General features: G+C 39.6%; 4 protein-coding genes and 1 long non-coding RNA gene across 5 annotated transcripts; 3 read left to right on the top strand and 2 right to left on the bottom strand.

The window, feature by feature from the left end:
* LOC146512186 (uncharacterized) lies at positions 1-5120 on the top strand. Its single transcript, XM_085170514.1, has 2 exons — positions 1-108; positions 3456-5120. The coding sequence occupies exons 1-2, from the start codon at positions 6-8 to the stop codon at positions 4853-4855; spliced, it is 1503 nt and encodes a 500-aa protein (XP_085026640.1). The 5' UTR covers positions 1-5; the 3' UTR covers positions 4856-5120.
* LOC146512187 (uncharacterized) lies at positions 102-8026 on the bottom strand. The gene is made up of 4 exons (XR_014875733.1): positions 7442-8026; positions 6465-6608; positions 921-3573; positions 102-825 (listed from the first exon to the last, which is right to left on the bottom strand). It is a non-coding gene; the product is annotated as an uncharacterized LOC146512187 (long non-coding RNA).
* A 969-nt stretch (positions 8027-8995) lies between these two features.
* Positions 8996-13781, top strand: LOC146512188 (uncharacterized). Its single transcript, XM_085170985.1, has 2 exons — positions 8996-9058; positions 10245-13781. The coding sequence occupies exons 1-2, from the start codon at positions 8996-8998 to the stop codon at positions 11544-11546; spliced, it is 1365 nt and encodes a 454-aa protein (XP_085027111.1). The 3' UTR covers positions 11547-13781.
* Positions 13782-14895: 1114 nt separating this feature from the next.
* LOC146512189 (uncharacterized) lies at positions 14896-20849 on the top strand (the record flags this gene model as incomplete). The annotated part of the gene is made up of 2 exons (XM_085170986.1): positions 14896-15057; positions 17401-20849. Coding segments are annotated over 2 exons (1023 nt in total), but the record flags the coding sequence as incomplete, so codon positions are not given.
* Positions 20442-25659, bottom strand: LOC146512190 (uncharacterized). Its single transcript, XM_085170523.1, has 2 exons — positions 25430-25659; positions 20442-23341 (listed from the first exon to the last, which is right to left on the bottom strand). Exon 2 carries the CDS (start codon positions 23303-23305, stop codon positions 21953-21955), a length of 1353 nt encoding a protein of 450 aa, XP_085026649.1. The 5' UTR covers positions 23306-23341; positions 25430-25659; the 3' UTR covers positions 20442-21952.
* Positions 25660-26696: the final 1037 nt, after the last annotated feature.

The following is a 26696-nucleotide window of genomic DNA, read 5'->3' on the forward strand; positions in this document are numbered from 1 at the left end:
CCATCATGAACGAGGTGGATTATCTCCATCAGCTGAATGCCGACAGTCTGGCTGAGGAGAAGCCCGAGATTAAACGGCAGCAGGATGCTGAAACGAGCCAAAGCGCCGGTGAGAATAAAAACACATTTAATGTTTGATCGGGTTAACTGTTAGCTCGCTGTGGGGTTTGTGAAAAGGTGTTTCACATCGGAAACATCGGTTATCGTTGATCTGTATAAGTGCCCAAAAATAAACACATAAATAAAATCTCAGAGCTTTTTATTTCATCCGTGGATCTCAAATGTGAATATTAACGTTTAATAGAATTATTGTGGCGGATTTTTTTAAACGGCGGAACTTAAAGTTGAGGGTAAAGTGCGGCGTCCGGACGATTTGCCAGCGCGCACACAAGAGTTGTCTTTGTAGTTCGACCGTTTTTAAATGCTCATTAAGCGTTAATAACGTGTTAATTGGGTAAGGTCCTGTATATTGCAGCTAATCGTTCATATAGAGCATCATTAAAATTGCGTGTACTGGTGAAAGTAAAGCGCTTTTGGCTGAGTTTAAAACAGAAATCTGAACATAAGTTGCTCTGGACCAGAGTATGCAAACATCACGAGATGAGAAATGCGTTATTTGTCCCGTATTTAAGAAATGTTTTTGTTCTCAGCAGTTAAAATAATGATGAAATCTACTATTAATAATAATACCAATAAGCAGAGTTAGCTTTCCCATCGTCTGGTCTGCACCTTCCTCACTCTGCTAAATAATTTTACATCCCTGGTGGGGATCAAATTTTACCCCCCTCCCTGTAGAGATCACCCTGCGTGGTGATCAGAGTGTTCTCTAAATAAAAGAGAAATAAGGCAAATTCAGACCATCAGGAAACTCAGAAATCCCGTGTGCCAGACACTTTCTAGAGCGGTAACATCAGTCCTTACAGGGTGACGTGAGGTTGGTTGTTTCATCTTGTTGGAGTGCAGCTTTCCAGAAATCACACATGCAGTTTCTTAATGTTGCATGATGGTCCAGTTGCTGCAATAAGCTGACAGAGAGGAGCAGACACAATCCTGTGTAAGAATAGCATTTAATTGTTAATTGTTAGTGTTAGTAACAAACAGAGCACTCACAGTGAAAGATTGAACTGGTCATTGTGCGGAATCTAAAACTGACCTCACAGCTCCAGCAACAAAATAAGAAACACTTTTAATCCATTACTGTAAAAGTGGAAAGTAGCAGATGAGCCTGCCGCTCGTCCACACTGCTCCACCTCGGTCTGCAGGTCCTCACCGCTTGTTTCATATTAAATGTTGGTGCTATGGCACGGCTGGCCAACGTGGCACTAAGTGGAAGAGGGATTTTAGTCTTCCATATATTGTTACATTTGATTGGATCACCTTTGTTTGAAGAGGAAAACACGAGACAGAGAATATTAAGCTGTTAATTTCTTTAAAAATACACTTCAGTATTTTTGTAAAAGCTCTGCTTATGTTTCACAATTATGCTACAAACCTTACACTAACAGTGATAATAATCACTAATTATAATTATAATCACTAATAATAAATGATCCGTCAGGCTTCAGAGTGTGAAGGATTCCTATGGTCACAACTCGCACCTTGAGAATAATCATGCATACATTCATAATGCAATTTGAATCTGGCAAATGCCTTTTAGTCAGACACATGTATTGTATTATAAAGGGTGATATAATGTGGTATGAAAGATTTCCTATATCAGTCCTGCTTGGAGCTGAACCAGCCTGCTAAAGAAGATGCTCCACTGCATGTCCTTTCAGTGGTGCAGAGGGTCGTCAGGACTATCCATGATGGATAACCATTTGTCCGTGACGTCCGCTTCACCACAGTCTCAAGTGTCCACAGACTCAGCCTTCACAATACACTTTGATATCTTTAAAACATGATTGGATTTGGGAATTTGGGATTTAAAAGGCTAGTCAGTGCAGAGAAGCTAATCCTTTCTTTAAAGGATGAAGATGAAGAGTGCAGGAGGGGGACAGATGGAGGATCGCTAATCAGGAAGTGCAGAGGATTAGTAAGGAGGAAGTAAGAGCAGCTGTGAAGAGTATTGGTCCTGATGACAAGGGCTGCCACGATTAGCCAAATAGTCACGATTATGTCGACTATCAAAATCGTCAACAACTAATTTAATAGTCGCTGCGTCGTTTGAAGCTTTGTAAGATCCAGAAAGACCTGCTCGATCGCTGGCCGGATGGTCGATGATATACAAGTCACTTAGATAACTTAAAATGTTACTGTTTGCCTTTTTTCAGTGTTTAATTTGTTTCTGAGTAAATCTGTTTGACTGAGATTAAAGTTATAGTTTTCACACAGGTGAATAAACGCAAACAGAAAACTGATTAAACAGAAATGTGAGATGGTCGAGAATTTAATCTAGTGTCCTGTTATATTTTAGAGAGCAAGGAGCAGACGGCTGAGTTTATTAAAGTCCACTGAGACAATCTGCAAATTTCATTAAAAGTTTAATCTTGTCTAATTATCATCTTGTCTTTATTTTTAGTTAGCACATACCTTAAACACTTCAAGCTGTAAGCTAATGAGAGCTATATAAGAGCAGATGCTGCTGGTGCAATAAGCTGTACGCTTTATGTCCAATGGATCTGATTAGTCGACTAATCGCAAAAATAATCGGTGACTAGTCGACTATCAAAATAATCGTTTGTGGCAGCCCTACTGATGACACACCCGTGGAGGTATGGAGGTGCCTAAGAGGGAAGGCAGACTTTTTAACACAGTCCTGGAGAGTGAGAGGATGTCTGAGGAATGGAGAAGTGTATTGGAACTGATCTTCAAGAACAAGGAGACATGCAGAGCTGTAGAAACTACACAGGGATAAAGCTGATGGGCCACACCATGAGGATATTTGAAGATGTTTGCAGATGACATTGTGATCTGTAGTAAGGAGCAGGTGGAGGAGACCCTGGAGAGGTGGAGGTATGCTCTGGAGAGAAGAGGAATAAAATCAGTAGAAGAGAGAATACATGTGTTTGAATGGGAACAAGGCAGGTGTAACAGTGGGATGGAGACAGATGATCTGCTGTGGCAACCCCTAAAGGAAAAGAAGATAAATGTGAAGAAGATTGGCCCTTTCTGGTCCCTGTTGGTACTCCCATTGTGTCATTTTGCATCAGCTGAAGGTTTCTGATAATAACAAATTACTACAATTCAGCCCAGCATGATTTTTTTAGCATCACACTGAGTCAGGATATTTCTAAATTTGACAACGTCACACAGATTTTAAAAAACAATCCTACAGATTTGTTAAAAACGTGACTAAAAGGACCTACTGTAAAAAAATAACGGTAATGCAATCGAAAGGGAGTAAATAATTAGACACCAATGAATGAATATATATCTGTATATCAGGGTTTTTATGGGTGTGTTATGCTGCTGTAGAATTTTAATGTCAGTCTTTTCTGTCCATGTGTTTTTCAGTGTTACCTGAAGACATCCGGCAGCTGCTGGTGATTAAAGAAGTTCCTCAAGATTGGAGCCCCAGGCGGGACCTGCAAGCCGCCGAGTTCCTCCACATAAAGCAGGAGCAGGAGGAACCCTGGAGCAGTGAGGAGGGACAGCAGATCAATAGGCTGGAGGAGGCCGATTTCAGCAGGTTACCGTTCACTATTGTTACTGTGAAGACTGAAGATGATGACGATGAAGAGAAGCCTCAGTGCTCATATCGTCATCAAAGCCAAACAGAAGAATCCACACAGACAGAGCCGCCTATCAGCTGCTTAGCTAAACAGATCAAGACGGAAATTGAGGAAGATGCATATGGACGACTGGAATCAGCCTGGAGCCCAGATCTAAATTGTCATTTATTAGTAAATAATAAGAAAAAGGCTTTAGACTCTTCCGAGACTGAAGTCAGTTATGAAGATGAGGAGGAGGAGGAGGATGTTTGGCAGGAACCTCTGTCAGATTCTGGACCTGAAACTGAAGTGGGTGGTATAGCGTGGAAGGAGAGTGTTGCAACTGAGCCTCAGTTTGTCGGTGATGTTTGCGTTAAAACATTTACACAACCAGAATCTCAGAAGCGACAACGCCGAGGAGAGAAATCACTGGCTTGTGCTGTTTGCGGTAAAACCTTCAGCTGCAATACACATCTTAAGAGACACATGACCGTCCACACGGGAGAGAAACCCTTTAGCTGTGAAGCTTGTGGAAAAAGATTTGGACTTGAGTTTACTCTTAAAACGCACATGAGAGTCCACACAGGAGAGAAGCCATTTGGTTGTGAAGACTGTGGAAAAACATTTAGTCGTAACACTCATCTTAAGAATCACATGCGAGTACACACACAGGAGAAACCATTTAGTTGTGAATCTTGTGGGAAGACATTTAAATTTAAGTATAGTTTTAAAGTACACATGAGGGTCCACACAGGCGAGAGACCTTTTGGCTGTAGTGTTTGTGGTAAAGGGTTTACAGAACATGAAGGTCTGAAAAGACACATGAGAATCCACACAGGAGAGAAACCATTTGGTTGTGATATATGTGGGAAAAGATTTGGACACCAGAATGCTCTTAAAAGACACACCAGCGTCCACACAGGTGAGAAACCATTTGGATGCGATATATGTGGAAAACGATTTAACCGCAGCACACGATTTAAGGAGCACTTAAGAGGCCACACGGGAGAGAAACTGTTCGGCTGTGATGAGTGTGGGAAAACATTTAGTTCCAATACACGACTTAAGAGACACATGAGCATCCACAGGAGAGACAAACAGTTTTTGTGTGGCGTTTGTGGTGAAAAATGTTCAACATCTGAACAGCTGAAGCAGCATGAAAGTTCGCACATGTTACTGCAGATAGATACTGTAACGCTGTAGCTTTTGTTGTGAAGTGTATTTGTATTATTAACAAGCTTTACTTTTCCGTCCTCATGTTTGTCTTCATTGTACTTAAAAAATAAACCAAAAAATATCCCTGAATACAAAATTTGTGGTTTTGTCCTTGCCTATATAAATAATATATATATATATATGTTTCCATACATATATATAAAATATATGGAAACATATATGTAGAAAACTGAAGCTATCTCAAGTATGAAGTAATCTTTTTTAAAAACTGGGCAATAAATCTTTGTAACTATATTAAGTTACCCTTTTTACTGTTTTAACACGTTTTTGCTTTTACAGTAAAGTCATTCATCATTAAATGAATTATGATTTTTAATATCAATGAAACTTTAAACAACCTAAACAACAAAAAATGAGCCTAATTCCAAAAAATTAAAATGGTGCAAATTTGTCCAGTGAAATTACGCGATTGTTATGAGCAGGAGCATTACAAATCGGTGAGCCTCAAAAAACGTTTAAACCACAGCCAACAGGCTCACAGTGGTTGGCCCCTCTTGCCCCAGTGTAGAGCCAGCCCCACCTACCATACACCCAGGGGCGGTCCTAACCTGTTTGGTGCCCTCGGCGAACAGTCCCTCTGTCCCACTGTTTACTATCATAGCCAAGTGGCTAACAAAGGTAAACAGAAGTTTTCCCAATCTCTACTAATTAATGTTATCTTGATTCAGGATACATACTAAAATCCTTTAATTTTCTCAAAAATCGACAGTGTGCCTTATGTATAAGTTCTGGTTGTGCTTACTGGCCGCGAACCGATTTTATGTGGTACACAGCGCTCAGAAACCTTTCAAAAAATATTTTGGTACGACTTTGGTAAGCTACGAAACTGCACTGCTTGATGGATTGTTGGATCATTACGGCTACCGAGGAGCCTCGCGGAGTGATACGTACTCTGCTTCAACATAATATTACCGTACTGTGTGTGTATAAGGACCACAAATGGCACCTGTTAAGAGACACGGTTACAAAGAGGATTTCAAACTCCAAGCTGTCAGTCACGCAGTAGAACTTGGGAACAGAGCAGCTGCGAAATCTGTCTTTGTTATTATGCTCAGCGTCTTTTAGTTTACATTTTGACTGCACAATTGTGAGCTTTTTGTTATGCACAAAAACAACATTGTTTTATTTGCTGATAATTTATTTCTGAGTAATTTTTTCTTGTACATCTGTGCTGTATGTTAATAAAAGTGCTTATGTGAGATTTGGGACACAGCTTTGACTAAGAGCTCTCTTTTTGTTCTTACTTTATGCCTTTAAAAAATATCAAGATGTATATCATATATCGCCAACCAGCTAAAGAACATCGAGATATGAATTTTGGGTCATATCGCCCAGTCCTAGTATAGGGTCTCTGCCTTTCAATGTAAAGCGCCTCTGGACAACAGATGTGATTTGTTGCTATAGTTACTGTTAAATTTAATCATTGATGTCCATTCAGGACTGGAAGTTTTATATTTCTTAATATCCATCTATACTCAATGTGAATTCCATACGTTTAACAGAGCTGTTTGACTGATCACCTAATGTGTGACAAAAGAAGCCGCTGTGATGCTATTGACAGTCTGCGCTCTCTCACCTGTCTGTAAAAGTTGGCCTTGTCTCTCTCACTCGTTTCCCAGTCCAGTGACACCTCTCTCCTCTGTTGCAGAAGTTCCAGCCCGTGCTCTCCCTGTGTTCTGTGTGCCCGACCGTTTCTCCGTCCCCTGGTTTCCCACGGCACCTGTGCAGAGTTTCTGTTTATCACCGTGCTCTTGTTTAAGTTGACTCCTCTCATTGATAAATCTTGTAAATAATTGATAACCAGCATAGTAGGCGCTTCTCCAACGTATCAAAATATAATTTATTTTGGGGCGATCATGGCTCAAGAGTTGGGAGTTCGCCTTGTAATCGGAAGGTTGCCAGTTCAAGCCCCGGCTTGGACAGTCTCGGTCGTTGTGTCCTTGGTCAAGACACTTCACCCGTTGCCTACTGCTGGTGGTCAGAGGGCCCGGTGGCTCCAGTGTCCGGCAGCCTCGCCTCTGTCAGTGCGCCCCAGGGTGGCTGTGGCTACAATGTAGCTTGCCACCACCGGTGTGTGTGAATGGGTGGATGACAGGTTGTGTAAAGCGCTTTGGGGTCCTTAGGGACTAGTAAAGCGCTATACAAATACAGGCCATTTACCATTTATTCTCCCTCTGACAGTTAAAACCATACACATTGTCTAAAATATAGATAGAGTGTGCAGCCTCAACTATTAGAAAAATGTAATGACCATCTTTATCTATGTCAGAATTCAAAATTATACCATTAAATCTTCCAAAATCTGAGTTGAACTGCTTGCAAAACAAAAAAATAGCCTTATGTTTAACACTGTTTCTTAAACCTCTTGCATTTAAAGGAATAACAGACAGAGACATAAGAATAGTAACAAAAATTAAAAGTGACAAATAAGAAAAAGCTTAGACCAAGTAAATGAAGAAAAGTTGAAATGGGAACCTGGTCACTTAACCCTTTAAAGCCGGTCAGAGCAGGCACCCAGGTAGCACTGCATGAAACCGGAAGAGTTGTACTTACATCTTATGCCATCAGCTTGTCCTCGGTCACAGTTTCCTTCCACATATAGCTTTGCAAAAACTGCATAAAAACCACTTGCAGCAACAAAAACATAATATTCCAGAAACACGCGTTGCCGATCCGATCAGCTGTTCGTAACACTTCCTACGTCCATCAGCGCGAACTATCGCATGTCGGCCATGACCTGCCCGAAACCGGAAGTGACGTCATTTTGCGGAATTGTAGGGTTTTTTTTACCATCAAGGCCTCATGAGCCTATACTGATGTTTTTAAAAGTTATGTTTGACTTTATGACTTTCTGTGGCGTTTATGGGATGCTTAGGACTCATATTGCACTGCTGGAAATAGTTTATTTTGATGCATATGCTGGGGTTTTTTGGAAATCTGCATTATAATATTTATTTTCGTTTTTCCTGCAGTATATAAAAAATAAAACTATGAAGACACTTAAAATAAATTTCCTGTGGTGGGAAACTATTTTGTGCAACTTTTTTGTATTTACAGTTTTGAGGGATACGCCTCTTAAATTTCTCTAACTAGAAATATATGTTAAAAAACAAAAAAACAAAAACGATTTTAAATGTTTTTGTAGTTTATTGCACTTTTTTTGCAATTTGTGTAATTACTATGCACTTAATGCATACATATCATTAAAATTTGGGCTATAATGGTTGTATTGATGTAAATCAACTTGAAATGCTCCCAAAAATGGCACTACAACATGTAAAAATATAATATAAGCTCTGGCAGACTTGGTTCTATGGCAGGTCTTAAAGGGTTAAGAGAGTCCTATATAAGATGAGAACTGCAACCCCTGAGTAAGGAAATTGTGAACTTGAATAATAATAATAGGAATACAATAATCTAAGAAAATAGAACCAATGTGGTAAAAAAATTTTAAAAAATTAAACGCTTCTAAAAGCATTTAAAGGTAGCTTTTAGAAATTTTCTTGCTCCATTTAAATGTCAAAAGGGAGTTTTTCCTTCAACATTAACGCCGTCATCACGATTAGTTCAATTTTTAAGAAATTAAAGAAATATCAACAGAGCACCTATTTATAAAGACTTAAAGTTTCATTTTTAAAACTAATTGGCCCCTTTCTGTCGTGTTTTCTGCATTATAAGCCTTATAATAATAATATTAATAATAATTATCATTATTATTGTTGTTGTTGTTATTATGAGTATGACTATTATTATTATATACACTGTTTCTTATATTTTGTTATCATTCATATGTTCTTGTCTATAATTTCTGCATGAAAAATAATTAAACGTTTAAAAATACATTTTAAAAGTGGCTGTTATGTTTTTTTCCTATTAAAAAAAAAGGTGCCTCCGCAAATGCCTGCCCAAAACACCCCAATAAATACATTTCACAACAACACTGAAAAATGAGCGCCCTGTCCAACTATTGATGAGGTCGTATAGAAGTCATCGATCTTCTGATCGAGTCGCCTGGTTCAATTCAAACGAGCTTACAGTTGATTTTAAAGACGAGAACAATGAATGAAACGGATTATCGTCAACGTAACGGCACCGTGAGTCAGCCTTATGAACGAAAGCCGCAGATCAAACCGCATCAGCTGCAGGATGCTGATCCCAACCAAACTACCGGTGAGAAAATCACAGATTTAACGTGAGATGTTTCTCCGGAAGGAAACGGCTTCCTAGCTGCTAGCTCGTTGTACTGGTGGGCGAAATAAACTTTTCACCTACAAACCGGCCTTTTTAAATGATGTAAATGTGCCACAAATCGATGTTAAAACGACTTAAAAACGGCGGAACCCATCGGTGGTCCTGTGTAGTACCCGGGCGTTTTAGACGGGGCACACAACAACAGCGTTAATATTGTAGTTCAACGTAAGTAAAAGGGCGATTTGATTTGATTCAAGGTGTTTTAATGTCTAATATTTTTACTCGTCTTAATAAATATAGATTTTAGTGAGATGGTTTTATGCAGGATAAAGCCAGCTCACTTATATATCCATCTATCCATCCATTGGCTTCCGCTTATCCTTTTCAGGGTTGGGGGGGGGGGGGGGGGGGGGGGGGGTGCTGGAGCCTATCCCAGCTGTCATAGGGCGAGAGGCGGGGTACACCCTGGACAGGTCGCCAGTCTGTCTCAGGGCTAACACACAGGGACAGACAACCATTTGCACTCACACCTATGCAGTTTATTTGCTTAAACTGCCCTGTCCTGTTCTTAATAAACACCTATTACTGTACCTACATTGTATTCAATTTAGTGCTTTTTGGCCACTTAAATTATCTTTATAGAACTGTTTGGTTGTATTTGGTGAAATTTCTGCTTCCCTTTTGGTCAGGTTGCTCCTGAAAACACAAAAAACATAATAAGAAATCATAATAAAAAGTAAAATAGAAAGTCAGCTTGGTAAAAACTGATTCCAGTTTGTCCCTTCTGGCTCAAAATAACTTGATATTATTCACCAGAGACAGATTACACCCCAACAAGTCATTTGTTGCAACAGTGGCTCCTATTAAAAGCAGTAAGAGCAGCAAAAAGGTGGAAGAAGGGATCTTTATTTTAAACAAAAGAAACAACAAGCTCTTAAGATGAATTTAGAATTTTTTTTACTGACATCTAGCTGGTGATAAATTAGCAGATGATCACATGATTAGGGGCGGTGATGAAGGGGTTGCTGTATTTTTTTGTTGACCTCTATTTATTGTAATTGTTTCAAGGGCTTGTTTTGTTTTTGTTACTGTTTGCTGTTTTTTAATAACCTGTCTCATACAATAGTCATTATTCTAACCCTTTTTATTCACATTTTAATGACAGGTTATTCTTGTTCTTATCTGCTATTTTATTTATCTGTGTTTTATATGGTTATTGTGTTGTGATATTTGTAAAATAAATAATAATCCCCCAGAATGGAGCCCCTCTGATGACCAGTGGTCCCAAGAGCCCCTGCGCATAAAGGAGGAGCGTGAGGAACTGTGCACCACTCAAACAGCAGAACACTTTAAAGGGCAGGAGGATGCTGATACCAGCAGGCTCCCGTTCACTGCTGCTCCTGTGAAGAGTGAAGATGGTGAAGAGAAACCTAATTCTTCAGAGCTTCACTGTCATCAAACGAGTAAACAAATAAAAACTGAGACTGATGGAGACGACTGTGGAGGACCAGAATCAGCCAGAAACCTTGATACAAAAAGTACTTTACAACCTAATGAAGTGGAAAATGATTCGGACTCCTCTGAGACTGAACTCAGTAACGATGGTGATGAATGGCAGGGACCTTTGTCAGATTTTAGACCTGAAACTGAAGACAGTGACAATGACTGGGAGGCAAGCAGGTCACCTGAGTCAGGTGTAAATTGTCACGCGAGATGTGACACTACAAAAAAAACCTTTAGCTGCTCTGAGTGTGGAAAACGTTTTCTCCACAGGCAGTCTCTCCACAGACACATGAGAATCCACACTGGAGAGAAACCTTTTTGTTGTGCCGTTTGTGGCGAGAAATTTAGCAGGAAGACACATTTTAAGACGCACATGAGAGTTCACACAGGCGAAAAACCCTTTGATTGTGGTTTTTGTGGTAAAAGGTTCAGCCAGAAGTCAAATTTTAAGGAACACTTACGAGTCCACACAGGAGAGACTCCATTTGGCTGTGATGCTTGCGGGAAAAGATTTAGAGTTAATTTTACTCTTAAAAGACACATGCGAGTCCACACAGGAGAAAAACCGTTTGTTTGTGTTGACTGTGGAAAGACATTCAGTTCCAATACGCACCTTAAGACACACACGAGAGTCCACACGGGAGAGAAACCATTCAGCTGTGGTGTTTGCGGCGAGAGATTTGCACAGCAAGGGGTTCTGAAGAGTCACACACGAGTTCACACAGGAGAGAAACCTTTCGGATGTGGTCTGTGTGGAAAGAGATTTAGACAGCAGAATACTCTCAAGAGACACATGAGCGTCCACACGGGAGAGAAGCCGTTCTCCTGTGGCGTCTGCGGCGAAAGATATACCAGACAGGGAAGTTTGAAGAGACACATGAGTGTACACACAACTGCAGCTTCAACAACTGAATCACATGCCTGTCAGTTTGTGCCTGAACATCTCGAACCTTTTGGGTTATAAACACTTGACTTCTGTAGCTGTTTTCTGGCCTTTGATGGACCGGGCACCTTTCAGTCTGTCTCACTGATTTTTGATCGAATGTATAAACACTGCATGACAATCTGTCTGCTGGCTGCGCTAAATATGAAGTACTAATTTTACTGAACAGTTTTTATTACACATTTCTCATTACTAATGCATTATAAAGTAATACCTGCACAAAACCTAAAAAAAAGGACATGCAGAAATGATTATTTTTAGTAGATATTTTGAAGTATTTGCCCAAAACAACGAAAAGTAGGTGACTGACAGCCTGTAGAGCAGCGGTGTCCAACCTTTTTTGCGCCACGGACCGATTTATGCCCGACAATATTTTCACGGACCGGCCTTTAAGGTGTCGCGGATAAATACAACAAAATAAAACTAGTACCGGTACCGAAAAAAGTGATAAAAAGTTATTCATAACACACGTGAAAAGACCCAGGAAAACCGAGTAAACGATAAAAACAATAACAAAATAACACTGAAAACCGATAAAAACCCTGAAAACCATACATTTCACACCTGAGCCTCAACTCTCGCGGCCCGGTACCAAACAACTCACGGACCGGTACCGGTCCAAGGCCCGGGGGTTGGGGACCGCTGCTGTAGAGCACTTCACAGACGATGTTCTTGTGACTAGTATTTCTGATTTGTAGTTTGCTCTTCATGTGTAAAATATGCTGCTCTGTTGCCAGTAGACCTGTCTGTCTGTGCCTGGTGATATGCTGCCCACTGCCTCTTTATGTAAAAGTGCTCGTAGCTAGACTGGGCTGACTTATTGATCCTGATTGCAAATGTTAGTTTAATAAATCCTAAATATGCTGAGTTTTTTTTCCTCATAGTGCAGGCCTCTGGAATTTCAGTCTTGTTGCTTCCTTCACAATTAACTGTCTTAAAGATGGAATAAAAACTGTTTCTTCCTTATTTGCAGATTACCACACATTTAATTTTTTTTTACACTAATAATAATTGAACAATGTTTTTGGATTTGTTTGTGGTTATAGAGCATTAGCAGTATGAATAAGGAGTTTTTTTTAATTTGGATGATTTTTCATTGCACTTAAATGAGCACACTGGTTGTCTGACAGTGAATAGAAAATACAATATGTATTTTCTATTTCTCTTTTTTGCAGTTTATTTGCTTAAACTGTCCTCCACCCATGAGGTGTGTTTGTAATAAAGCCTGAAATTAAAGTTTAGTGAAATGCACGTCTATTACCAGGTCAACAGGGGTCACCATCAGCCCCAATAACAGTCCAGGAAAGGCAATAGAGTCCAAAGAAGACAGAAACTGTGGATCTACAAATGTGAACATCTAGATGTCTGAAACTGTACATATACAGTATTTTTCAAATAACATTGTTCTTGCAAATATAAGAGATGATGTTAAAATGGCTGGCTTTAAAGAATAATTCTGGTTGGATTTTAAATGTTATTAATTGTTAATTTTGTTTGTATGACAACAAACACATCTCTTCTTTCTGTTTACATTAATACTCATGTAAAACACCTACAGTGAATCTAGATATTGCCACACAAAGATTCAAGGAAAAAGATGAGAACTTGGCAGTGTGACATTACAGGGTGTGGTGGCTGACCACGTAGCACGTTGCCAACACACTTCTGACTAATAACTAATAATAGCAGACCTCCTCTGGCAGGAAAAACATCAGCAATGATCCTGGAGAATTTAGCTGTTGCTGTCCATCAAGCTGCGAAGGTTATGAGGTCATTTCCAAAGAAGGCTGTCATTGTACAATTAAAAATATTATTCTCTTATTCATAAGTGAAAAATATTCAAGGTAAATGTTAATGTTCGCAGCAGTTTCATCCCAAGTGCAGTGCTCAGAGAACAAAAAACTCTACAGGCCTCAGCATGTTAAATCTTCACACTGAACATGGTTGGTTTGGAAGTGTTGCCAGCAGAACATCTCAGCTGTCTGAAAAGAACATGTCAACATGGCTTAGGCATGCGATGCTGCCTCTGAACAAACAACAAGTGGAGATGTTTGTGTATAATGCAGTGTGATATTAGGTGAAAACCAGATATATCAGTACTAACAACTCATACCATCTGTCAGCTCACCGCGATGGGTGGGAGAAGATTTCGACTTGGACACCTTCCAGTCACTGAGTCAACCACAAACTCTATCCCGAAGTATTCCAGATTCAACTATGAGGACATCAGTCCAACAGCTAAAACTAAATGGTAAATAGTCTGCTTCTCATGTAGCACTTTTCTACGACGGACCAGTTGCACGAACCAAAACATGTATGTATATTCCAGATATCTGTATTAGAATCATATGATTACAACACATCTACCTCTCCTCCACTTCTTTGAAGTGTCTCCCAGTCCCAGCGCACTTGTTAGCATGTTTTGGTTCGTGCAACTGGTCCGTCGGGTTGTCTCCCCAGAAACATTTCCATTGTGTTTTTTCCTATTTCCGTTGTATTTTGTGTGCTTTTACAGCGTTTTTCTTTTTGCAGCATTTTCCTTTTTGCAAGTGTTTTCTGAAGTTGCAGTCCGTTTGGCCTCTCAGGGCCACCGTAAAAATTTCCACAAATCCAAATATTTCTTCCCTGCTCTGAAGACCGCTGTAATTATAGACACCTGTGCTACAAACCAAGTGCAGCTTTTATTCTGCTGAAGGCAGGATTTATCCATGCATTCATGTTTGCACTAAATTCCGACCCTATAGTCTGAATCTTGCAGCAGAGTTAAGACTCATCAGTGTTTCCCAGTCTTCAGTTTCCTGTTGTTAGCTCACAGGAGTGGCCCCCAATGTGGTCAAGGTTTAATGTGTTGTGCATTCAGAGATCTTCTTCAGCAAACGGTGGTTGTAACAAGTTTTTTTTTATTTATCTGCTGACTTCCTATCAGCTCAAAGCAGTCTGGTGCTTCTCCTCTGATCTCTAACACCTACAAAGATTTACAAACAACCACATTCAAAGTCACTTAAATCCTCTCCCCCAGCCTGATGCATCAACCTGAACTTCAGCAGGTCGTTTTGCCCATGTCAGCATGCCTAAATGGATCGAGCCGGTGCAATGTGACTGGCTGATTATTAGATATTTGTGTTTCAGAGCAGTTGAGCAAGTGTGCCTAATAAAGTGGCCTGTGAGTATATATGTGCCCCTTTGTTGTTCTCCTTTGAAGGACGCAGAGTATAAACGTGTCTGAAGGTCCGATCCACACTCCAGAGCAGTTAGTGGTGGTAATGCATCGGTTCCTTGTTTGCACACCACCAGTAAAAATCATAGATGGGGTGAAGGTGTCTGCGCAGGTGCCTGTTTAAAACACAGAAGACCTCTGTTTTGGTGATCCGTGGTGATCGATTCTGCGCATGCCTGGTTCATCTTTAAGGAGCCTGCAGCTTATTTAAGGAAGAAAACAAACATGAACGAAGTGGATTATCATCGAGAGCACAAGACCGAGAGTCTGGATTTAGAAGAAAAGTCCGAGGTTAAACTCCGTCAGCTGCAGGATGTGGATAGAAACCAAAGTAAGTAAAGAAGGAAAAATCTCAGCTTTCATGTGGAGGAGACGGATAACTGCGAGCTCCCTGCAGGGCTGGTGAACAGAACTCCTCAGCTTCTCTTAATATGAGTCGCTCCTTAAATCCCACACAGAAGACGAACTACAAAAAGCTCATCTTAAACACTTTGCCCCGCGTGTTTTATCCCCACTGTGTGTAAACACAGTCTGTGTAAACAGTATCTAAGTATCAAAGTTGGAAATATAAAGGTAAAAAATCTACACTGTCTACAATAAAATGTGGGTCACGTTGAGATTAGTTGCTCATCGGTGCCAAAAACATAGTCAAGAGGATTTATGCAGTGGTTATAAAAATAATAATAATTTAAAAATGACCTGTTCTGCAGTATCGTGTACTGCATACATCATAATCCACTCTTTTTAGCTACTTAAAATCTCACTGTAGAACTATTTTGCTCTTGAAAGAGAATTTCTTAAAAATATTAACTGGAAAAATAATTTAAAAATAATGTAAAGGTCACATTGCCAAAAACTGATTGCAGCTTCTTTTTGACTCAAAATGATTTGATACCATTTGTGAGAGATCTGTTTGACAGATGATAAGCCAACAAGTCACAACAGCTTTAATCCTACAGGCTGGGACGGCACTTCCTCTTTTTTCTTTGATAAAGGATGCTTCAATGTATGCTCTGCTATAGGAGATAATAAGGAAGTAATAAACTAAAGAATTGAGAGAATCCATCCAGGTGTTGACCTTGAAATATAATATTATAATTTAAACATCAAAATGTGAAATTACTCGAGTGCGAGGCAGTTTGCTGATATGTTGTTTTCCTTGTCATTGTATTTATATATGCTGATTAAGATACACTTCTGGGGCCTATACTACAAAACACCCTGAGTTTACCCAGGATGTCTTTTCCTTATCTGGCCTGCAGTCAGACTAAGAGGTCATACAAAAGCGGTTATCAGCTTGATAAGTAAGCACAGGGTTTCTTAATCTCGCTGAGTAGGTAAAAGAGGTAGCGTTGCTGCTTTTGACCAATCAGAAACCTGAAGAGGTCTAGTGTTTTTTTTAAATAAAGTAAATAGAATTATAATATTAGATGTTGTGACAAAGTGGCTAGGACACAATTCATTTGCCATTTGTCACTTGCATATATTGTTATTTTGTGTTCTGTTATCCTATAGTCTATCATAATGCTTTAATGTAAACACTTGGCTCTACATACTATCCCGGGTCGGTTTGTGGTAGCATTGGTTATATTCATTTCATCTGTGCAAATGTACTTAAAACTAAATGTCACTTTATCATTAATTGATTTGGATCTTTCATTTGTTTATGTAGTTTGGTTACACTTACCATTGTCTGTTCCTTTGAGCAGGTCCTATGTGTAAAACAGGTGTGTGGGAAGGGCCGCCCCAGTACTTCCTGATTTTATAGGATATGATGTCACTGATTATGTCAATTGGGTGTAACCAAATGAAGGGGTGTTTCTTTTGTGTAAAATTGTTTATTTCATTTAAAATAACCTCATGAGTCAGATTAAGTGAAGATTGACTTTTCAAACTGTTTAGTTGGGTGGATGAGTTTGTTAAGTGGAAAAACAAACTCATTCACCCAACTAACCCTGTTTCTTTGTCTAGACTGTGTTATTTAGTCTACCCTTTTTTTCCCAAAGGTTAATGAGATCCAGGTGTGAGTGGAATTCTATATAAAGCAGGTGAGAGGTTCTTATGTTTTTGTGATACAAATTGTTGAAAGGCGACACCAGAAAATAAAGAACATTTAAAAGAAACTTGAACAGTCTGCAGATGCTGTCTTACTATCACTTTCCATGCTGCTTATTTTACGCTACTTCACAGATGTATTAGGCGTATGTGTTTTGTCATTTGTGTTTTAATTATTAGTAAAGTGTGAGAAGAAAATCACTTTCCAGTAATAAAAGAAGTTATATGAAGTGAATTTGTCATTAGGACAAAATAGAGATTTCTTTTTAAAGGCAAGAAAAAATACAGCGTGTGTAATTTAACAAACGTGTCACTAAACGTGTTTTAGGAGCATGAAAAAAACCTGGAATAAAGAAGCTCTTAAGAGTCAGTGTGTTTGTAGATGCTCATCAGAGGAAGACGAAGACTTCAGATGCTCTTCAAAAAATCTTTAGAGCTTCTTACTGTCCCCTTGTTTTAATAAAAAAAAGAAGAAGAAGATACTTTTAACTGGAAACATAAAACACAAAAATCGAAAATACTTATTTAAAAACACCTCTGTATGCATTGCTTATCATGCCTATTAAAAACATAATATATTGGCTCTTTTAACCAAAGTTACAGTCCATAATGTGCATGCGTGTTTCATCGGTGCCTGCAGATGTTCAGCAGCTGCTGGTGATTAAAGAAGAGGTTCCATGGAGCCCGAGTCTGGACCAGCAGGAAGCAGAGCATCTCTACATAAAGGAGGAACAGCGGAAACTCTGCAGAAGTCAGGAGGAAGACCTGGAGGAGACCAATATCACCAACTTCCTTGTAAAGAGTGAAGATGATGAAAAGAAATATATGTCCTTGGAGCTTCAGCCAAGCCAAACTGAACACATCTCAGAGGCTGAAGCTCCAAACAGCAACTCAGCCAAAGGGAGGAATCCAGAAGAGGATGGAGGTATACAGCTGTCAGATGCTAAGTTACACACTGTGGAGAAACCATTTGGTTGTGACAGCTGTGATAAAGCATTTAGTTGCAACATGCATCTCATAAGGCACATGAGAGTCCACACAGGAGAGAGACCTTTTGTTTGTGACGTTTGTGGCGAAAGATTTCCACAACAGGAGGTTCTGAAGAGACACACGATAGTTCACACGGGAGAGAAACCGTTTGGTTGTGACATTTGTGGCAAAACATTTAGACATCAGAATACTCTTAAGAGACACACGAGTGTCCACACGGGACAGAAACCATTCGAGTGTTCTTTTTGTGGTCAAAAGTTTAGCCAAAAGACTCATCTCAAACAACACTTTAGAGTTCACACAGGAGAGAAACCATTTGGCTGTAACGACTGCAATAAAATGTTTCGTCGCCATGCGCATCTCAAGAGGCACACGAGCATCCACACTGGAGAGAAACCATTTAGCTGTGGAGTTTGTAGCGAAAGATTCACCAGACAGGGAAATCTGAAAAGACATATGAGGGTCCATACGTGATAGAATTTTGTTTGTTTATTTGTTTTTTAACAATAACATAGTATTTTTATACCTTTTTATTATTATTTTTTAATCTGTTGCTTCATTTCTTCTATATTTGTTACAAATTCAGAAATACAATGAGAGCTGGATTAGGTGTCAATGAATAGAACCACCTTAGAGAGAAAAAGGTGAAACTTCATCATCAAGGGTCAGACTTTTCTCGCCAGGATCAGCATTTAGGACCAGGTTTTTTTGAAATACTGTGCTTTAAAAAAAAACTAAGGTGGAGTTATTTGGCAACTGGAGTATTAAACATGTTGAAACACGCCAAAGACAGCTTTTCAGGAGAACCACCTCATACCACCTGTGAAGCATGGCGGTGGACATTTTATGATTCAGGGTCATCATCACTGTACGTGTTCAGAGGATGTGATTTCATCCAAGTTAGTTAGACAGGAGTTTAATGATGGTCCTGATCACACTATTAAACCCCACAGGTGATGCTTTAAAAATGCAGAAATTGTGGCTTCAAAGCCCAGATGCAGTTTGGAGAGTTTTGTGTAAGAGAGTGGTAAAATGCTTTTTTGCAGGCTGATGTAAGAGGATTGTGGATAATTATGCTAACAGCAACAAGAAAGAAATTACTTCTTTTAAAACTACTGTCTGAGAATAATTATGTCTTTATTTTTGCACAAACTGCTGTTTTGTGGCTGAATAAATGACCGGAAAAGCTGGTTGTGGTGTTGCACTCTTTGTCTGTAACAACAGAGTGCAGTGATTCATTGACATGTGTCAAGAGACATGAAAATGCAGTTTATAAGCAAGAACAGAGTTTGTACAATTCTAAAAAGCTTGAAAGTTGATATTTGGTGTGATGATGGGTGTGTTTGTTCTTCAGCACACTCTGAACTCTCTGAGGAAGCTTCCTGTTATTTTTAAGTAGTCTTCAGGAATCGTAAAACTAAAACTTTTGCGAGATCTCACAAAACAAACTCGGAATCTCGCAAGCCGCAGTCTTCGAAGCCGACCGGGAGGTCGAGGCACGATGTGCCGGGAGAGCGGTGTTTCTCCCGGCTGTAGTAGGTTTCAACCTCCCGTTAGCTTCGAGCTAGTGGGTGTTAGATCTCCGAAAACGTCGGAGCACTTTTGCAAATATGATGTCTTGTAAACCGAGCAGGTATCTGACGTTTACACAACTACATTCACGCCTCAAAATATCTTAAAAGTGTATTTTGTGACCCAGAAAGAGTAATATTACAACTAAGTAGCTGCCGCCATTGTTGGAATTCAACTTTTGCGAGATCTCGCAAAAGTTTTGCGAGATCTCGCAAAAGTCCGTCTTAATTTTTTTTCTCCCATGTCCCCTGCGGGGCTCCGTATGATTGGAACGTGATGAATGTAAAAGCAAAGAATTACCCGATTTTTTTTTTTATCTAATTTTTGTTTCTAAGAAAAATGAGAGCCACATATGAGGATATTCATTTAAAATTTTGATAGAACAGTAGCAGTATAATGTCCTCGTAAGTGGGTATCAGGCCCTTGTAGAGCAAAATTGAGTATTTTGCTCTAAATAACCCAAAATGTGATTACCTCATATGTGGACGCCAGGTCCTAGGAGGTTAACTCTTCTTTTGATAGTCATTTGTATAGTTGTATAGTTTTCCTTCCTCTTAACCGTTAGCTTAATTAATGTAAGCTGTTCCTTGGATTCCCTTCACTGGGCACGAATAGCCTGTTTCCTTTCGAGCATTTATAGTTTGAATTTTTGACCTAACTAAACTTTAGCTTTAGTTAGGTCAAAAGCTTCTTTTTGCCCACCCGTCCCATGTGGAACATGTATTCATCTTTATGTGTGGTTTTATAACTTTTAAGTGCTTTGCAAATATTTGATATTATTACATCCAATGAAGGTTATATGACTTGACCTCACATGCTGATAAACTTGTTAAAACAACATCCGGGTAGCGTTGGAAAATGTTAACAAGCTCCTCCGGTCTCTAGGCTACAGGATTTTGAGTTCTGCCAATATTTTGCACTTACCTTTAAGATCTAACTAGTCCTAATAACAGCTTTAATTAAAAAAAAAAAAACAACCCACCTGTTTTGTTGAGGACAGTCTCACCAAAACACTGAAAAACTGAAGAAGAAGAATCACATCCTGTTACTGTAACAAAAAGGTAAGTCTGAGAACATTCTGATGCGTTACAGGAACACACCTTTAATAAAACACTTTGAGAGACAACATGCAAATACAGCAGTACATGTAGTAGTGTTCTCGTCAACAGGCAGCTGAATCTGAAAGTCATTTACATTACAGTACATACATTTTACAAACAGGATTGGCTGAAATGTATATTATGTTACAAAGTAGTATTTTTCAGTGAACCTGCCAGTAGCACATAGTAAAAGAAGAAAAACATTCGTTTAGTGATGCTACATAGGAACTAGGGTTGGGCGATATGTAAAAATTTTCCAACCGGCAATCGTCAGTCCAACAATCGCCGATGGGCCATATATTCGTGCATGCGCAGCCGTCTTGATGGGCGGGGCTATGTAATCATGCACGTTTACAACACAGAAGAAGTTCAAACATGGATGAACTAATTTCCAAAAAAACAAAGCAAAAAAACGCTGTCAGCGTTAATGCGGCTTAAACGCCGTCATCACGATTAAACTTTTTAACGCTCTCGACCCATCTGGAGTGCAGAATGAACAAAATTAGGACAAACTGCCGAAATGCGTTGACAGAGACATTTCAGGGATTTTGACTCAGTCTGCGCCTCCAGATGGGTTAATTGTTAATCACGTTAGTTATGATGAAGGAGTGTTAACGTTGACAGCACTAAAAGTTGCCAATTTGGGATTTCTTTGGCTTTAAACCAGATGAAAGAGGTAAACCAAAGGATGTAACCAAAGCGGTGTGCCACTTGTGCAGACGTATAGTTCGAGCAAAATACTCAAACACGACTAACTTGCATGAGCATGCACGTGTCCACCATCCGGCTGAGTATGCTAGGCTATCAACAGCTTCTACAGCTCCATCAACAAGCACTTGGGCGTTCTCTGAGGTGGGGGCATTAACTCGCAGATGAAAGAGGGTGCTGTTAAAACAGCGCTATTATTTTTTTTTTCTGTTGACTGCTTCTATTAGCTCCGTCATTATTAGCAAACTTACTCATGGGCAAACAAATAAATAAAACTAGTCGATATATTCGTCCAATTGCCCAACCCTAATAGGGACTACCATAGTAATCGACCATAACAGTTTTTAAATGATGTTTTCTGTTCAGATTAGTTTCATTCAGACTCACTGCTTAAACATCAAAACACATTATAAAAAAGTCTTTGTACGAGCACAAGTATTGGTGTGGACTGACATACAACAGAGCCCAACAGAGAGTTAATACGTAGCGCAGGCTTAAATTAAGTGTTTTTAGTAACAGTACAGTTGTTTTCTACTTGAGTTCTTTAAATAACAAAACCTGAGGTTAGCTTAGGGAAACTAAAGAAGCCTCAGCATTAGTATTTCATTAAACATCCAGCAGATGAAGCAAATATAATTTTGTTTAAAATATTCTGAACTACGCACTAAAGAAAGCTTAAAAAACGTAAACGTTACAGGACAATAAAAAAAAATGCTGTGGTTCTTGCAGACTTGCCTCCACACGGCAAATAGTCTTTTACAACAAACCGAGCAGCCTTGACGTTTTCATTCTGCGTGGACTCTCATGTGTGAGTTAAGATGCGTCTTACGATTAAATCTCTTGCCGCATTTGTTGCAGTGAAAGGGTTTCTCTCCCGTGTGGAGCCTCATGTGCTCCTTAAGATGCGTCTTTTGGTTGAACCTCTGGCCGCACTCGTCGCATCCAAACGGTTTCTCTCCCGTGTGGACTCTCAAGTGAGTCTTAAGATCTGTGTTTCGGTAAAACCTTTTACCGCAGTCCTTGCAACCGAAAGGTTTCTCTCCAGTGTGGACTCTCATGTGGGTCTTAAGGTGCGTCTTTCGTTTAAACGTTTTATCACATTCACTACATTGAAAGGGTTTCTCTCCTGTGTGCACTCGCATGTGTGCCTTAAGATGCGTCTGCTGGTTAAACCTTTGCCCACAGTCTTCGCAGGCAAGCGGTTTCTCTCCGGTGTGGACTCGCATGTGAGTTGTCAGATTTCCCTGCTGGCTGAACCTTTTACCGCACTCCTCGCAAACAAACGGTTTCTCTCCGGTGTGAATTCTCATGTGCGTCTTAAGGTGTATCTTTTGGTTGAATCTCTGTCCACAGCTACTACAGCTAAAGGGTTTCTCACCTGTGTGGACCCTCATGTGTGTCCTGAGATCTGACGTTCGGTTAAATCCTTTACCGCAATAGTCGCAACTGAATGCCTTCCCCCCGTTGTGCATTTTCTTGTGCCTCTTAAATTCTGATTTTCGGTAAAATACTTCACTACACAACTCGCAGATAAACTGTTTCACACCTGTTGGGGCCACCACCTGGGAATCTACGTTTTGCTTTACCTCGCAGCTGTTATCAACCAAACAGCTGGAAGGAGTTTGTCCTGAATGGCATGTCAGCTGTTTCTGAAGACACTGCTTGTAGATAAACTGCTGACCCCACAAAGTGCAGCTTAAGAATTTTTTTGCCGCATTACAGTCCCCATCCATATTTAAGTCTGACTCCAGTGCACTGCCCTCCTTCCAGCCGCCATCGCTGTCTTCGTTTTCAGGTCCAGACTCATCAGTAGTCTCAGAATAGTCTGAAACCTTTTCATCAGTATCAGGTTTAAACTCACTTTGAAGATCCGGGTCACTGCTCGGTTCTGGTCCATCGCTCTCAGGCTCTGTATCTCTGTTGTCCTCAGCTTGGCTTTGATGAAAGGGTAAGAACTGAGGTTTTTCTTCATCATCTTCAGTTTTCACAGGAACTGCAGTGATTATGACCTTAATGATATCCGCCTCCTCCAGACCACTACTCTGCTGTTCCTCGTGGCTGGTCAAGATTTCCTCCTGTTCCTCCTTTATGTGGAGGGTCTCCGGGTTCATGCTGGTCCAGACTGGGGTTTCACTCATGAGGAACTTCTGTAATCACTGACAGCTATTAAACATCTGCAGGAAAAACAAAAACAAGTTAGGGATGTAACTGTGTCGACAGCTAAATCCAGCTGAAGAGCAGATTCTCAGCTTTAATTCAACAGGCTGAACAAAAATGTAGCATTAACCATAAAAAAGTAAAGCCAATTTTATGCAGAACGCTTTTATTCCTTTTGTTTTTCTTATTTTTTTAATGAATGGCCAATAGGCAAACTAAGGCTAGATTATCTATCTATATCTATCTACATTACGTCTTAAGAAACACCCCTGAATGCAATATGATGCTCATGCTTCTTTCCCTGCACATCAATTTTGAAGGCTTTTTGACTTTTCCTAACACTGATGATCAGGATAAACGGCAGCAGATTAGAATCAAGCATAACATTTGTACATTTTCTAAATCATCAAATTAATACACGCAGTTTCCTGTAACAAAGCAAGTCACAGTTTTCACTTTAGTCAGTGATTTTAGTAAAGCACGGCTTAACAAATTGCACACATAAAACATGCTGTAAAGAAAAGAATCAGTGAAAATGTGGTGATTCCAGCTGATTTAAATCAAACCTGCTCGCTCCTAGCAGTTTTCGTTTTTATTCTATCAGCTTCAGACTCATTTGAGAGTACAGATTAAATATAAAAACTGACTTCAAGCATAGGCTCAGTCTAAGTACAAATTTAATATGAGATCAGCAAGTACAGTTTACATGGCCTGTTTTAGGATCATGCCAGTAAAACAATGAAATTGTAAAACTGTTTGCTACCAACAGGAAAAAAACAGGCAAGAAATAAAATTGCATTTATTTCTTTAGAACCTTCTACTGTTCACACACAGAGATCCAAGGGATCTTCCAGGAATGATGATGCTATTTCATGGTGAATTGAGGCAGAGATTTCATACGTGCTGATCTCTAATCTGGAGGGTTAGGGGTATGAAATACAAAATCCTGCTTTGTGGTACCTGCTGCAGACCTCTGGGGAATCAGTGGGAGGGTCTAAAGATTTTCAGTAGCTTCTAAAGTCTTTGTGTTTCCCTGATGAGCACCAGTAATAAAAATAGATCCGCAACAGCAAACAATTTTATTGTTCTATAAGCATCATCTGATCTTAACCTACAATTTACTTGCTTGTACATAAGCCTATGTTTGAATTCTGTTTTTTATAAAGTAAGAAGAGTATAGAGTAAAGAATTATAATATTCTTTACTCTCAAACCCTAAACAGCACAAAATCTGCAGCCAGCAGAATAAAAACAAATTGTTGGGAGCAGGTTATGTTCAGATTTTCAGTTTAAAATAATGTGGAAGTGCCGTGTTTTTATACCTTTATAAAAAGATGAATATTTTACACTGCTGGAAACACATAGTACAAACTAGGAATAAACTAGGCTAAATCACCAGATTAATGACTTCTTGTCCTTTATAGAGAAGTTCTACAATATCCTTGGATATGTAATCATTTCTGAGGTGCCATTTTTCTTCATTTGTTTGTATTTTCATATGTTTATTAATAATCGTTAAAGTACGATAATACTGGATAATACTGGATTTGCTGCAGTCTAAAAAAAACAAACAAAATCATGATTTTTTGGGGGGGGGGGATCGGCCTCAACAGGATGTCAATGTTTCTGCACTTCCGGTTCAGACAAAGAGCTGGAAACCGTCCGACTCGCCAGCTGCTCTCTTCCCCCCCTGCGGCTGCGGCCTTCTGCGGCCCCCAATTCAGGCTCAGCTCATCTAATTCGGGCCTATATAATCCATAAAAGCGCCCAAATACTGCATTTCATCGCAGTTTTTGTCACAGACTGAATAAAAAAAGATTTTTTACTGTAAAAATAACTTGGCTGTGTGCGCGCTGTAAACCGTCCGGGTATCCGCTTCAATCCTCGCTATTGGGTTCCGCCTTTTTCATTCGCGTTAATACTTCATTATTAACTAATAAATAGCCAAACTATGGTCTTTTGTCATTTGTTTGCCGTTTGGGATTGACAAGAGATGAGATGCTCCGTTTTTGTGTAACTCGTTTCTTCATCCACCCCCTACGATGAGCTAGCAGCTAGCCGTTTCCTCCCGGAGAGTCACTGCGCGTTAAATCTGATTTTTCTTACCAGCGCTCTCGTTTTTAATCGATCTCCTGGTGCTGATAGACTTCGAGGGGTTTAATTTCTGGGTTTAATTCATAAGACCGTCTCTGTGTTGCGGTATTGAAGATCCACTTCGTTTATTGTCTCCTTTTTGCTGCTCTTCTTTGGTGAACAGTGCACGGGGAGCTGACTTCAGGTGCGTTAGCACCACCTTCTGGATTGGAGTATGAACTGAAACCTTTGGCGCCGGTTAAAAGGCGTACAAGTGGGATGGTATGTCACTCAGTATGACAAAACATATCTTGAAGTAAAAGTTCATTTAAAATAACGATAACCTCAAATATAAATGAGTGTAAATTTAAATAAAACATATTAAACAATTAACAACAAAGAAAACATTCTTTCATTTTTTTTAGCTGATGGCTTTGTGCCAAACTAATGCATTTACACATCATGTGTTGACACACAGCTATTCTCAATGCATATCAGCAAGGTGGCATAGCACGTTTAGAGGCCCTATGTCATATCAGATCTTAAGTTAAAGAATAGATAAGAGACATGTGTAATTTAGTTTAAAAGACTGGTTTCAAAAAGTTGGAAACAATCATTCAGTGCCTGTTGGGGCACAAATTTCTGGCTGTCATGCAGCCAAAATCAGCATAACTCTAATTTTATATTCCAAAAGATTTAGGATCAAAATAAACAAACCGTGCTCATTATGCAGAATCATGATATTATGCATTAATTAATATTTAATTTTGAATGTTTATAGAGCTAATATATTTTGGTACTTAGAATTTTGGAGATTTTAGGATAGAAGTAACTAAAGCTTTAAAATAAATATTACGGCGTACAAAATTTAGTGGAGAAAACAGAACAACATGGAAAAGGTGGTGCAAGACTCCTGATGAAGGTTTCTTCCTGTTAAAAGGAGTTTTTCCTTCCCACTGTCACCAGGTGTTTGCTCACAGGGGGTCATTTCATTGTTGTACTTTCTAGTTTTATTGTAGTGTCCTTACCTTAAAATAAAGCACCTCGAGGTGACTGTTGTTGTCATTTGGTGCTATATAAATAAAATTGGACTGCATGTTATTAAGTCATAGGCTATTCTGTGCAATCAGACATGATACTGACTTTATACAAGGGGGCGGGGCAGCTGAAGCCTGATTAATGTCTGAAAAGCTCTCAAATACTGTCTGGGTCACAGTGGAACAATGGTTGGCAGTGTTGCCTCACAGCAAACAGCTCCTGGGTTTGAATCTGCCTGCTGCTTGGGGAGTTTGCATGTTCT

The sequence above is a fragment of the Neolamprologus multifasciatus genome, chromosome 8 (assembly GCF_963576455.1).
Source record: "Neolamprologus multifasciatus chromosome 8, fNeoMul1.2, whole genome shotgun sequence".
In the NCBI taxonomy this organism is placed as follows: domain Eukaryota; kingdom Metazoa; phylum Chordata; class Actinopteri; order Cichliformes; family Cichlidae; genus Neolamprologus; species Neolamprologus multifasciatus.